At 44.1% G+C, this 15,304-nt stretch overlaps 1 protein-coding gene across 1 annotated transcript in view; it reads left to right on the top strand.

The window, feature by feature from the left end:
* Nucleotides 1-15,304, top strand: part of LOC129333261 (uncharacterized) — an 82,751-nt gene that overhangs the window by 15,912 nt on the left and 51,535 nt on the right. The window contains exons 2-3 of the mRNA XM_054984825.1: nt 3,105-3,183; nt 8,410-8,900. Coding sequence (XP_054840800.1) covers nt 3,105-3,183; nt 8,410-8,900 — 570 coding nt within the window. The remainder of the gene's footprint in view (nt 1-3,104; nt 3,184-8,409; nt 8,901-15,304) is intronic.

Below are 15,304 nucleotides of genomic sequence, written 5' to 3'. Positions count from 1 at the left end.
TAAAGCTAAACATTTCTAGAGGGGGGGGGGCTGTCTGTTTACTGGTGTCATGAGAACCAGTGAACTATTTCTACAACAGTGTTTTTCAAACCTATGGTTTGGGGCCCAAAAATGGTTTGCATAGCCTCTGAAAGTGGGTCACAAGCCAGCCCTCTGTAATGGCGGCTCCTGCCCTTTGTGCCGTTCTCTCCCTCTCCTCTTATTCCTTTCTAGCTTCTCACATTCTTGCTTCACCCTCCCCCTTTGCCACAATTTGGGTGGGGGAGCTGCCTGGCAACAAGTAATAGTAGGTAGAAGAAGGAGTGGGGGAGGCTGGAGAGTAGGTGGGAGCTGTTCAGAGCATGGAAAAGTGAGAGGAGGAGAGAAAAAGATTGTGTGGGGGGGCATGCTCTGTTTTGGCACTGCTCTGTCAGCAGCGCAACCCCTTCCCCAGCCCCCTGAAGTGCCTCAGTGCCCTCTGCCTGCTGGAAGAGATTTACTACACTGAGCCACTTTCCACCCACTTCTTTGCTGCCATCTGCCATCTTCCTGCAACTCCTCAACCCTGTGCCTCCCCACACCTTCTCAATATCTTGAGCCAGCACTGGATGGGTCATTATACAAAGTTAATTTGGACTAGTTGGTGACCTCATTAAAATGGTTGGGAAGCACTGTTCTACAGGACTTTTATAAAGGCCATTTTCTGTTGGTAGTGCATCATTGACCTCTAGGAAGTTGACCAAAACAACATGTTGGGTCTGTCATTTAGGATTATAGCCTAGGCTAGCCTGATCTTGTTAGATCTTGAAAACTAAGCAGGATCAGCTTTGGTGATGGGAAGCCACCAAGGAAGAGCATATTCATTATGCAGAGGCAGGCAATGGTGTTTGTCTCTTGCTTTGAAAATGCCAGCAAGGACCACCAAAAATTGGTTATGATTTGATGATGCTTTGTACACAAACAGATTTTGGGCCGTCTGAGACTCATCTCTAGGTAGCTGTTTTCCCTCATTGTTCTTCCCCTAGAGTCGGTTCTATGACCATGTTAGGGCAGATATAAACAACATCACTTGTGTATGAGATCCCCACTCTGTGTCTTGCACGACAGTCCTGTGTGAGTTCTTCAATCCTCATGCATGTAGTGCTCAGTTTGGATTGCAGCAGCGGCACACGTGGAGAAGGGGCTTCAGCCTGACCTGAAATGCTTCCAAGGAGGGTGTATGCTATGTGGCCTGTTGGGGAAAACAGAGTTTGGGTGTCTTCTCTTCTGGAGCATTATAGCATTGCCTAGTACTGGGAAGGGAAACATGAAGACGTTGTTTTAAAATAAATTTTATGTTAGACATTGTCCTAAAACTTATTCTATCCATGTTCCCCTCTATGAAATGAGGTAAATAGGGAAAATAAGGACAGTAAAAGCTCTCTGAGAACAGAGCAAAGTCCCTGGATTTCTTCTAAAGTAACAGAGTTGGCTCAAGTATGTGAGTTGGAAACTGGCACACAAAAATCCAAACTATTGAGAAAAGTTTTGAGAAGTAACGCTCATTGTAGTATTGTACTATCTTGCTTCTCCCAGAGGAAATAGTTAGAGATGGAAAGGATGTTCCAATAGAGAGGTAGGCAACTGTGGAAATACTTCAGGGCTGCATGGAATGTATGATTTACATATGCCTTCTACTGCAGTTTTTTGTTCTACACACCTACAGGTATTCCCTCTTGTTCCCTTTGTTTTACATATTGTATCTCATCTGGAATGTCTAACACTCAGATATTATCCAACAGTGGTTAAACACATACCTACAGTTTACAGCGTAAGAGAAAAGTAGCGAATCTTGGCCTTCATTTTCTTCTGGCTTCTGAGTCTTGGTTTCCAGAGCTCCTGCTCTACTTACACTGCAGTCCCAAGCTGAATTGTGCCCCTGCAGACTAAGTGATGTTCCCCACAGCTGCTCTGGGGCTGTGAGGAAAGTGAGTCCCATACTGGACTTTTTAAAAATGTGTATTGTTTGGTCCTCAGCCTGGTCCCACCCAGGCTGACAAATGAGCGACAAAGGTGGTGGAACAGCCAGTGGCCAGAAGAACATGTGGTTGGGTAAGTAAGTGAACAGCAACAGCAGCTGTTCCCAGGAGCCACTTCCCCTTCTCCATTTGTCTGATTGAATGAGTAACTTTGCTGCAAGGGCAGCTGGGAGCAGCTGCCACTGCTCCCATCTCTGGCCCTTTTCTTCTGGGCAGCCTATAGTTCAGATGCCCACTTATTTGTTTGAGTCAAGAGCAGCTAGTGATTCTCCAAAGAGGCAGCAGCAATCATATCCTTATGTACCTCTTGGCAGTTGGCAAGAACTGCTGTCTTGCGTGTGTGTGTGTGTGTGTGTGTATTTGTGAAAGGCAGAAGGTGCCTTTATCTGTGGTTGGGGTGGGGCAGTTACCAGATAATTCCGCCCTCCAAATCTGGAGCTGGTTGTCTTTGCACTGGTGAAGTTTAAGAACTGAGAACTGGTTTATTCTGCAATGCTAAGGCCTTGGATGCTGTATATTGGGTTTTGGGCAACATGAACTAAATAGATATGGAGGCAATCAACAAATATGACAGAATGTTTACAAGGCAAATAAGAGTGGTTGCAAGAATAGCTTTTACCTCAGCAAAGAAATCTGGACATAGGGTGACTTTAGGAGGAAATTTGAATGGGTGTAAGGGAAATCGAAGGAACAATTCTTTTCTGCCTCCTGATGGTTGAAGAAGAAATAAATTGGTTAAATGTTCAGGAAAACTCACAGCATGAGCCAGTTAGATTTCTTTTCTGCGAAGGTCTTCAAGGACAAATTTCTTGAAAACTTGCTTGAAAGCTGCATCAGGCAGGTTCACCAGAGAGATGGCATATAAATTTCATAAAGATTTGAGTGGATATCCCATCAGGAGTGCTGTGCTTTAGATACACATTGTATAACTTCACTGATCTAGAATGCTCTGTGTGATTTCTGGATCCATATGCTGATTTTTGGGAGTGTGGGGAGGTGGGCTTGGGGAGACAGTTTTGTGCAAGACAGTATGACATGTGTGATAGGGAGGGGAGGGTTCTGGTTTCATATTAAATTACTTGCTATTTATTTGCTTCTTTCCTACAGATTTCCTATCCCCCAAGTGATGAGGAAGACAGTGATGATTCTGAGGGAGAGAACCAGGAACTTGCTCAGATCGACAGAGGTAAAACCATTATGATAATTGGGAAAACTGTGCGGGCTGGGCTGAGGCCTTTGGAACTTGTCTTTCATTTTTAATTCCAAATGCCATTGTACATACTCCTCAAGTACAGTTGACAACCATCCTGTTACATAACTACCTACTTGTGTATTCTTTATCTTCCTTCTGATGGCACCCCCCAAAACTTCTTGTACACATACATCTCCCCTACCTCAGTAACTCTGAGGCTGAGAATATTAGGCAAATACTATGGCTGGTCTGTCTATATCCCATTTTTTGTCTAAAGAATTTAGAGTGGTATACATGTAAGGTTGCCAGGCCCCCTTAACCTTCGGGTAGGAGCGGGAGGTACCTGGCCTTCACCTTCTTTTGCTTGTTTGCACGTGCGTGCTCCCAGGTCTGCGTAATGACGGCACTTCCAAGAAGTCAGTTCATTGCGCAGGTCCGGGAGCACCTGCATACTTTTCACTGGGCTGATATGGGCCCCATTTGGGGCCCAAATTTGGCTTGCTGCAAAGTGTGAAAGTGCTCTTCGGGTGGTATGATGTCACTCCTGGGAGTGATATTGTCATGCTGCCTTGGGAGCACACCCTGGAGGCCTGTTCTCCCGCCTTCCCCTCCATGGCCAGATGAGTGGTGGCAGGGGGCGGAGGGTGGGAGCAGGGGTTCCCTTGTCTCCACTGGAGGAACAGCAACCCTATATACATGTGAAAAGAGTAAGGATAGGAGGAAAAATTCTTCCATGTATACTGCTCTGTGCGTTAGTCCATTTTACTGCTCTCTAAGGCAGTTTAACTGGAGAGATGGTGGCTGGGTGGCCCAAGAGTATCAAGTTGGTTTTATGGCTGGTCTGGGCTTTCAGGTGAGGCTCCAACAAACTGGAGTTCTCTAGGTTTTGGTTAATATTATTCTTTTTATAATTTAGGTGCTTCTGCCTGTGAAATGCTACATGCTACCTGGAGTTTCCCTTCCATATAAAGGACAATATGCAACGTATTATTTATTAAAGCTAGATTCACAAACAAATAAGCACATCTTCTGTCATGTGTGCAAGAACTGGGTAACCAGCATGGCAGAGGTTTACTACTACTCTGTGCCTGGGGTATAAAATATATTCACTCAAGTGCCCTTCGTATGTTATGAAATACATGTTGCTTCGTGCACCATGATCAATTTCTGTGCAGGAACAAGGATCATATGAAGACACTTTGTAGTATTCTAGATTTCAAATGCAGGGTATATGCAAAACATACATTCCTCAGCTGAACTGGAGTATAAAAAATTAATGCAAATTTTTTCTTACAAAGCTTCATTTCTGTAACTGGACATTGATACAGAGTTGGGAAATGGTGCAAATATGTTCAGTTTGCATAATTCTAGCTTTGGAAGCTGCATTAGCAATATTGCCAAAGTCTTGGGAAACCTTTGGGGTGAAAGAATAGAGGTCTTGTGTTGGGGGGAGAAGAATGCTGCTCATGGCTTTTTCTTGTCAGGAAGGAAGACAGGAGGGTATGAACTAACTCGATCTTCAGGTTTACCTGTTAAATGCCCTGCTGCCTGGTTATCCTTTTTTTGTCGTTCCGTTCTAGTCCGCCTTTCTCATAAAGACTCAAGGTCGTGACAACAACCAGCTCTACTTTTAAATAGGATTGCAGGTTCCTGTGTCTAAAAAGTATTATGGTTTCATAGAGTATTTGTGGTCTCATTCTGTGCACATGAAATCATAGGGTTGGAAGGGACCTCCAGGGTCATCTAGTCCAACCTCCTGCACAATGCAGGAAATTCACAACTACCCCCTCCCCCCCGCACACACCCAGTGACATTATGCATTGTGTTTGGAATACAGCACAAAGTAAAAGTTTAGTGGGAGGGGCCATAGCTCACTAGCAAAGCTGTGCAAGTAGAAGATCTTAAGTACTTAAGATACTACGTTATACTGAATCAGACCATTGGCCTCAATACTGTCTACAAAACAATGGTTCACAATTTTTTTCTGTCCTTGGTCTCTGCTGCTGTGGGAGGAAGGAAGGATATGGACTTCTCCGTCCCTCTAGGTATTTGGGAAGAATATTATGCTAACTTGTTTGATGGTCCACCAGTGAACGAAGAGCCTCTGAGGGAGCCTGGCCTTGAGTTTTGCCTGAGGAGATAGAGACCTTAATTAAGAAACTTAAGCTAGAGAAGGCCCCTGGGCCCGGTTTGGTTACGTCTGAAGTCCTTCCCTCTAAAACTGGATTGTGGTCCCTATTCTTGACACCTATTTTTACATCGATTAACAACACAGGCAATATGCCTAGATCCTCCTGACACCAAGCCATTATTGTACCAATTCATAAAAAAGGGGACAAACTCAATCTAGCTAACTACCGACTGATTAGTCTTTTGTCAGTTCTGAGAAAATTATATGCATTATCCTTACACCAGAAACTTGAACACTGGATCTACTCCAAACATGTTATTGGTCCCAAGCACGCAGGATTTATGCTTGGCCACTCTATGCTGGACCAGTATGCAATTCTTTACCATCTGGTGTAAAAATATACAATCTCAAATGGTTCCCTATATGTTGCTTTTATTGATCTATGAGCAGCTTTTGATTTTGTACCAAAAAATCAGCTGTGTACCAAATTGAGAACCTCTTCCATTGATTGCAGACTGTTGTGATTAATCAAAAAACTGTATGAGCCCTCTTATGTGTGTGTTCACTGCAGCAACTTGGGCCATTTGTCTAGATCTTTCCCTTTCTGGAGAGGGGTCCATCAGGGATGTATTTTGGCTCCTTTATTGTTCAGTTTGTATATAAGCGACTTGTTTGCAAAGCTAAAATCACCTGACTATCACTACCCAGTGTTTGTCTCCAGCATTTGTTGAAATCTTTTTCTCAATATCGCATTGGGGGAAAATTGGAAATCAGTAATAATAAGTCTACTGTAATCACTTTGCCAGCTTTGCGGGAGGGGGGGGGGAGAGAGAGAGAGAGAGAGAGAGTGCGTTCGTTCGCTCGTTTGTTCCCTAGTCCAGTTCAGGGTGATTCAAATGTTTCTTCCTCCAGTAGGTGACGTTAAATACAGATTTAAAAACTTATATTAAAATACTCTGATGCCATTATATATAGGCTATTTTGGATACTAATAAAAGACCTGCATAGGTCATAGCTGTGGGTAAAACGCATAGCTGAGGGCAGTCATGGAAGAGGTAGCGATCTTAGAATGGATAAGGGGGACACCTGCTGGTCCTCAACCACAGGCCTGGCAGAACATCTCCATTTTACAGGCCCTGCGGAACTGTAATAGGTCTCGCAGGACCCGGATGTCCAGCAGAAGTGTGTTCCACCAGGTTGGGGCCAGGGCAGAAAAAGCCCTGGCCCTGGTGGAGGCCAGCTGGATGACCCTTGGGCCCAGGGACCACCAGGAGTTGTTTATCTGTGGAGCGTAGTGCCCTGCAAGGGATGTAATGGGAGAGGCAGTCCCGCAGGTATGCTGGTCCCAGTCTGTGGAGGGCTTTAAACACCAAAGTTAACACCTTGAACCGGATCCAGAACTCCACTGGAAGCCAGTGCAGCTGGCACAGCACAGGATGGATATGCACTCGAACATGTATTGGGTATCTCGTGTAGTTTAGCTCTTATGCTTCCCCAGGGACGGGTGGGCTATTTTTACTGAGGATGGATGCCTTTAAAACAGCCTGGCAGAAACTGGTAACCTCCCACCTGGATTGGTCGGGGATTTCCTCTAACGATATCAAACACCACATTCTGACTTTTGTTAGAAATTTGATTTTGAGACATCTCCATGCCTTAGACGAGTTCAGTACTAGAACTGAGGCCTGTAGAGTTTCTTCCCCTCTCTACTTGGGATTGGTAGGTAAAGCACTGAGTTATTACTGACCCATGGGGGGATGTCGCATCATGATTTTTTCTTGGCAGACTTTTTGTTACGGAGTGGTTTGCCATTGCCTTCCCCAGTCATCTATACTTTACCCCCAGGAAACTGGGTACTCATTTTACCGACCTCGGAAGGATGGACGGCTGAGTCAACCTTGAGCCAGCTAGCTGAACCCAGCTTCTGCTAGGATCAAACTAGGGTCATGAGCAGAGCTTGGGCTGCAGTACTGCAGCTTACCACTCTGTGCCACGGGGCTCCTCGGATTTGGGATTGATATATCCTAAATCTAGCCCAATATATCTCAATTACTTAAAGGTTCCTAAATATTGATGAGCCTTTATGGTGGTTCATTTTAATGCAACTCCAATGGAAGAACTATCTGGCTGCTTTGGAAGGATCTCATTAGCTGATATATTTTGCAGCTGTGACATAGGGAACCTTGACACCTTGCTTCATTGTTTATTGGACTGTCCAAAATTCCATAGGTATACGGTTATGTTTGTAAGAGATCTGGCCTGAGTCCCAGCCCACTATAAGCTACAGATACTTTTGGCTAGAAGTGATCATAATATTATTCTGGCAGTAGCCAAATCCTTCTCCTATGTAATTAAATCTAACAGATACCCAGATCTAGACAACTCAGTGTTCCAGCCGTGTTGGTTATATCCATTGTTGTTGTTATTACTTGTTGTTATCATTATAATTGTTTTCAGTTCTGTATTGTTGATCCTCAAGACTGTAGTCATAAGAGCAGAGAATAAAGAAAGTACTGTCTACTCTGACAGGCAGCAGCTTCCCAGGGTTTCAGGAAGAGGTCTTTCATACCACCTGCTACCTCAGCCTTTAAATGGAGATGCTGAAGATTGAATCCTGGCCTCTTCTGCTTTGAAAACAGATACTCTGCCACTGAACCATAGCTCTCTCCTTCAATCCCTGATTAAAGGATATAAGACAACAGGTCTGGGAAAGACTTTTACCAGAGATCTTGGAAAGTCATTGACAGTTGTAATACATAGTCCTAGCTAGATGGACCACTGGTCTGATTTTTGTATTGGGCATCTTCCTATAAGCTACCTCTTATGTCTAGATTTTAATAGTCTTGTCATGTTTTGAATATCTGAAAATATAATGTGAAAATCTGAAGGAACACATGCGAGTGAGTTTCCATGCTCAGCATGTATCCATGCTGTCCAAGTGCCTTGAGATAAATAAGTTATAAGGCAGTCCTGCAAATATCAAAGTTTAGAGGGCAATTATTGTGAAGTGTCTAATAGGCAGATGAAAAACTGGAACGGTCTATCCTGGTTACACTAACAGATCTCATATTTCTTATACATTTTCCCAGAGAGAAGGCGGAATTGCACCTTGACTCCCTTGGCAAACAATCAACTGCAGAACCAAGAAAATCAGTGCTGCAAAATGCGGGCCTATTTTCCTGCAGGCCTAGATCGCCACAGTTCTGAAGAGGAGCTGGAACGAATCAGCCGTGAGTTTGCTGCTGAGAAACGGAAGTGGTCACAAGTCAACAAACTTGCTTGCTGTGGTGACAACTACAATACTTCTTCTAGTGATGAGGAAGTGAAGAACCTATGTGGCATGTCCTTCCGGCCGGTCGTAGAAGCTGCAGATGGCTTCCATGCAAGCTCTAGCCCCGTGCTCTTCAGTGCCTCACCTCCTAAGAGACTCCAGTCTTTTGTACGAAACCCAACATCCCGGCCTTTAATCTTTACGAGTGTTGGAGCCAGCTTTGAGCAAGTCATGCCTTGTAAACGACACCGTCAAGGCTATGGTGACAAAGTCAGTAGGCCCAGCCTTGACCTGGAAAAAATGCAGCAGGTAAGTTACATTCATAACTAGTTGTGTGTTGCCTGCACTGAAGCTGACTTTGCAAATGTTTCAGGAATCTCTTGTCAGCCTTGGCCTGATAACTTGGAATGGAACTGATTTGGCTACCTTGAACTCCTTGGTCCTAGCACCTTTTACAAGCAAAGGCAGAAAGAGGCCCCTTTGCAGCCAGTCAATATATTTTTCTTGCTGGATTAGGAGCCATTCTTTCTGTTGCATCCATTGGGAGACTGGAGGGGGGACAGAAGGGGATGCCACCGTGTTGACGACGTGACATCATTTTTGGAAGTGATGTCATGCCGTTCTAGGGTTCCGCTGTGGTTTTGCCATAGCAACTCTACAACAACCTGAATTTCAATTTCTGGTCTTGCCTGCCTCCTTTCCATCTATTTTGGACCTAACCCCTCCTGCCTTAGCCCTGGACTTGATGACATTTTAGGAAAGTTATAGGAAAAGCTGTGCTGCATCAGACCAAAGGCCCATTGAGCCAGCATTCTGTTCACACAGTGGCCAACCAGCTGCCTCTAGGAAGTCCAGTCAGAATGACTGCAACAGTATCCTCCTGCCTGTATTCCCCAGCAACAGATATAGAGGCATACTGCTTTTGGTACTGGTAGTCACAAGAAGCATACCTTCCCTGCTCTTGATTGTGCAAATGCCGCTCATGCTCTAGTTAGTTCCTAATAAGCATCCACACTTTCCTCTTTGTATTTTTCTGAGAACACTGCATGTTCTCTACTGCTTAGCTTCCTTAAGCTTAAGAACACTAGTGTCCCATGGCTTTGTGTATTAGGCATGATGGTTTTGCATTGTTTTGCTGTAATGAGTTGGAAGAGGTGGCTGCTCCATCTGCTTGTCATGCCAGGCTGCTCACTCCACCTCACAGAAGTGTTTGGTTCAGTGTGCATGTTTCATTGCATCTGGCTCCTTTTCCACTTGTCTTTTTTTTTTAATTGGGCTGGAACAGCTTGGCTTGTGTACAAAGGCTCAGATACATCTCCCGTGAATGCTGTCTCTTGCGCCCCTTGATCTCAGTCCTTGGGCAATGTCCTAATTATACCCAGGACCTGCTGCCAGCCATATGCATTTTAATGAGTGCTTTGTGTCAGTGTCCCAGAAAGACCGAAGTCGTGGCTGGCCTCTGGCAGTGGGTGCGACCCCTTTTCAGAGTAGCCAATAGTGCTGCATTTTAGGACGAGAGGCAGATGGTGTGTGGAGGGCAAACTGTTTTGGTTACTTGAGGTGAAGATAAGTTGGAAAAATTGCCTTTCAGAAAAGGCAATTTTTTTTGTCAGTTTGTCATATCAGAGCAAGGAAGTGTGTCAGCAGATACAACTACTGTATATAGAAACCGTAAAAGGAGTTTTGTCCTTTTAAAAAAACCCAACCTCCTGTTTAGGTAGAAACAAGGAGTAGGACTGCTGAAATTCAGCAGAGACTGGTGAGTGCTTGAGCATGTTCTTCAGCTGATCTACAGAATAAACAGATTCTGGAAAATTTCAAGAGCTCAGAAATTGCTTCAGGTGCCTGTGGAATATCTAAAACGGCGGGAGACCCCAAACAGCAATCTTATCATAACAGGCATTCGAACAGAATTAAACCTTTGAAAGTCTTTATGTTGGAAATAAGACTGTTTCACAATGGATGCCATGAAGTTGTAATGGCTGACAAGTACTTAGTACTTTTAACATTGTTGCTCTGCCTTGTAAAAAGAGAACTTTTATTTTGCTCTGATGGGCCTCAGTGTAACTTTTCTCTCCTCCCCACCCCCAACAACTGATTATGGACATGAATGTCATTTGGTACTTTTGGCACAAATTTGTGGTTAGTAACAATACTTTCTGTATCCTGAAATATCAAAACTTTTATAACCCACTGGATACAATACAGCAAGAATTAGTTGGTATCAACTGTTGTTGAGTTCAAGGGTGCACTCTAGTCTGTCAGTTTGAAAAGAGCTAGCTTCTGTTATCTTGTAAAGTGAGAGGAGAGCCCTGAACATACCCGAGTGAGATAATTTCCCTGCAGAAGAATCTCCTGTGAGGTAGAAAGAAATGGCATGGGAAACAAAAGGAACCTGAGGCCATCTTGACTTGCTGGGATACCTTAACAGATATCTGGCAATAAACTATAGGTGGGAGGCTGAAGCCGTTAGTTTTTAATTGGAATTGGCTGGCTCATTGGAAGCCTTCCCAGCTTTGTTGCCACCCTTTTGACTCTGATTTCTGCAGGCTTTAAGAGGGTATTCGTGTTGGGTTGTTGGCTGAGGCTGTTGTCAAGAGGGAAAGGTCATATGGGTGTGCTGGCAGCACTTTTGTGCATAGATTAACGATCATACAGTACTAAGGCTGTGCTCTAAGTGTTTCTGGGGTGTGAACACCCTTCAACATGCTTTGTCATTCAGACTTCTGCATACAGGCCTCCTTGTTTAACTCATGTAAACAATACTCTCATTCTTCCTTAAGTCAGTATCCACAACTGCTTGGACTGTGCTGTTGGCATGCTTGCTGGCTAGGCAGAAGGTTACCCTAATTGTTTGAGCCACTGGGAATGCCCTTAGAAAGAAGGTAGTAGCTTCAGAAAGGTGGAATGACTACATCATTCTAGAACTCGACAGAGAAAGAATTACACCAGGTCGATGCTGGGACTGAAAAGGCTTTTGCCCTGGCTGAGGCTAGACAAACGTCCTTGGGGTCAGGGACCATCAGAAGATGTTGGTTAGCCGAACAAAAGGCTCTCTAGGGAACATATGGTGGGAGGCAGTCCTATAGGTATGTAGGTCACAGTTTGTTTAGAGCTTTGAACATCAAAGTCAAAACTTTAAACTTAACCCAGAATTCAATCGGTAACCAGTGCAGCCGGCACAGGACAGGTCATATATGTGTCCAAACTGGCGTCCCAGTAAGGATGCATGCTGCTGTGTTATGGACCAACTGTAATTTCCAGATCAACCTCTACGGCAGTCCTGTGTAAAGCAAGTTACAGTAGTCTGATCTGAAGAGGACCATTGCTTGGATCACTGTAGCCAGGTTGCTGATCGAGAGGTAGGGAACAAGCTGCCTGATCTGCTGTAGGTAGAAAAATGCAGATCTGTGTCATGTCTGCGTATAGCCATGCCATGTTTATTTGTTTGTTATATCACTGATGCCACAGTATACTGAAGTTATAATGCCTTAATGCTAACCTGTTGTACTCTCTCCTCTAGTCACATTAACCATGTGTTCTCCTCTTGGAATTATTGCTGTCCAGGCCCAGGAACAGGCCTCTCCCTTTATCTCTCTAATAGGCATCTTCTAGTCGGAAGTGACCATGGAGCTTCCAACTGCCAGCTCTAGCTGTTTTATCCGGACTCTGGGAATGTGTATTTGTGTACTAATCACGTAGCCATAACTATAACAGGTTCTCACAGAACCCGTGTAATCTTGCATTCCCAAAACCCTAACCATTGCTGGAGCGTGGGAGTTTTCAAGTATAGCATAGCCTCTATGTTTTAATTCCTCACTTCTACCAATGCTCTGTGATGGAGTACAGACCTGAACTGTAAAATCCTGAATAAAGCCTTTTCTATTGGAACCAATGTGTGTTCACTGGAGAGGGTCAAAGGGATCTACCTGCCAGGAACTGACAATTTAGTGGCAAATACAGAGGGCAATGCTGTGTGGTAACAAGAGTATGTAACAACAACCCACAACAGTAAGGTCTACAGACCAACACAATATAATTAATTAGGCAAACACATTATTGTGGCAAAAGTTGCCAAAAAATTTTTATATGAAGTTTAACTTTTATGAGGCTGATAATACCAACTCCTTTGGTATTGCAATTCAACACAAAAAGAATGCACACACCAATAAACCAAACCTCCCCCAAGGTGTGCAGTCCCAATAGAGTCTCTCAATTAGTGAAAAATACATTCCTTCTTAACTGCAGCAGTCTCTGATGAACACGTTCCAAAGACCAGCTCCAGACGGGGAGAATCCGCAGCTGGGACACCAAACCTGCAGGGAGGAAGGAGGGGCCACCGTGCCCTCCATATTTTTCACTAATTGAGAGATGTCACTTTCTGAAGTCACTTTCTGAAGTGTTGTCACGCCAGCCATGGACATGCTCCTATGCTTCGCTGGGGCAAATTTTGGTCCCAAATGGACCAGAATTGGTCCTGCACCAAGTGCGGGGGGCATGCCCGTGGTCAGCATAATGACATCATTTCTCAGAAGTGACATCATCACACAAACGTTAGGAGCATGCACATGAAAAAAACCATGCAGAAGACACAAGGTAAGTGCCAGATCTCCCCACTCCTTTTGGGAGGGTGTAGGGACCTGGCAACCCTAATATAAAGGACTGCCTACTCCTCTATGAATTTACCAGACTACTGTGGTCATCTTTAGTAGTCCTCCTTCAGGTGCTCCCATCTTCTGAGATTAAATGAGTGGCAATCCACGAGAGGGCCTTCCCGGTTGTGGCACCAAAACTCTGGAACTCTCTCCCCAGGGAGATCTGCCTGTCCCCTTCTATTTCCATCTTCTACCACTGGATGAGGACTTGGTGCTGGGTTTCTCTTTCGTGCCCAATGTTTTAATTGTTTTATGTCTTTTAAGTTCTGTGTTGGATTGGATTATTTTTGCTATTCTTGAGTTGGTTTTAATGGTTTTAAAATGTGGTTTTCTTATGTATATTTTAATTGTTAGCTGCCTTGGAGGGTGGAAAGGTGGAATATAAATTTTGTTAAATAAAAAATAGATTTGAATTGCTCGTAGAAACAAAGAAAGGTAAAGTAAAAATGAAATTCTTTCCATTCACTAACACTTTTTTGTTGATGTTACTCCCCTGACCACACAGTAAAGCCCTTTACAATGGATAGTTTAGTTCTGTCCTCCTAATTTTTAGATCACAAAAATGGAAAAATAAAGCATTAAAACTCCGGAACCTTTTGAATATGGGTATAGAATAGGTACCTGGGGGGCCAAATCAGAGGATAGGGGGGCACGAGGAGAGCCGTGCGAAGGGAACTGGCCTCATGTGCTCTCTTTGCATGTGCATTCTCTGGAACATCATCATTTGTGGTGCAACGCGGGTGCGTCTGGGTTGCTCTGGAGCATATGGGAGTGCGATTCACCCCCAGCACAGCATTCCCACACCTTTCTTCCCCCTGCTAGCCAGGTGGCAGGCGGCGGAGGCTGGGGAGCGGGGAATGGCAGGCCCAGTATAGAAGGAATTGTGTTGTGATTACAGCAATTCATAGAAGTGATCTGATCCCTGTCTCTGGCAAATGTTGGTGAAGGTTGTGGCACAAATGAAACTCACCATAAATGAGCAGCAAGTAGGGAGAGGGGGCAGCTGTCTGCCAAATCTTGTTCTTTCTTGGTTTGGGCTTAGTTAAAACACACAATGGTAATAAGCAGCTGTCCCACTACCAGACCACAAGCATAATACAAGCAGCCAAGCAATCTGCAGAAGAAAATTGGAAGGGTACTCTTCAATCACAGCAGTTAATTATAGATTGCATCAGTTGCTGGAGAGTGAGATCCCTTTATCCTATTAGCCCCTCAGTGACTCCAGTGTGTACTCTTGTCATTTGATATGTACGTAATGCTCAGTGGGAAGAGGATGTGGAGAGATAAATTGAGAACATTGGGTTAGTCTATACACTTCCTCTGGATAATTATGATTCTGCTGTCGTTGGGGGACTCTTAATGATATTAGACAGGCTGTTCAGGCTGTTCATCTTCACCAGTGGTTCTAAATAACAATACTTAATGATGCAAAACCAAGCTTGTTTGCATAGACAAATGAGCCTAATCCATCATAAATAAGTATAATCACATGTGAAGATTGGAGTCTTGCTAGTGCATTTATATTGCTTTGGATACATTATCCACCAAATGTAGAGGTGGCAATATTGTTGTCAGATCAGAATTTCAGAAAAGGAGTAACAATATTATGTTTTTCTTTAGAGATGCACAACCTAATATGCAAGTTCCATTATGAATGGAGTTTCTGGCTGTCACCAGATTTTGGAATGTTAGCTAGCTTTCTCTGATTTAGGAGTTCCTTTTTGTTTAGGGAGACTTAGAGTGAACCAACACTACTTGAGCAGCCATATAAAAATGGGGACTAACTGACATGTATGATGGCCTGTCAGGGGCTTGATAAATGTCCAGTTATCTTTGCCCTACTGTAATGAAGGAAACCAACCACCAGGTAAGTCACAGTATATGGCTGGCAATCTGCTCGATTCCTCACAAGCTGTGTGTGTGCCTGCTTCAGAGCTACAAGAGCATGAAGCCGACTGAGAAGTAGTAATCCTATTGAAATGTGTTTGTGTAACTGCGTTTGTTGATATGTTGCAATTTAAACAGTTGGTTATGGGAGCCTTATGTTCTAAGAAGCTG

The sequence above is a fragment of the Eublepharis macularius genome, chromosome 1 (genome assembly GCF_028583425.1).
Source record: "Eublepharis macularius isolate TG4126 chromosome 1, MPM_Emac_v1.0, whole genome shotgun sequence".
In the NCBI taxonomy this organism is placed as follows: domain Eukaryota; kingdom Metazoa; phylum Chordata; class Lepidosauria; order Squamata; family Eublepharidae; genus Eublepharis; species Eublepharis macularius.
Note: the sequence above shows the minus strand (reverse complement) of the source record. Positions and strands in the feature narration are given on the sequence as shown.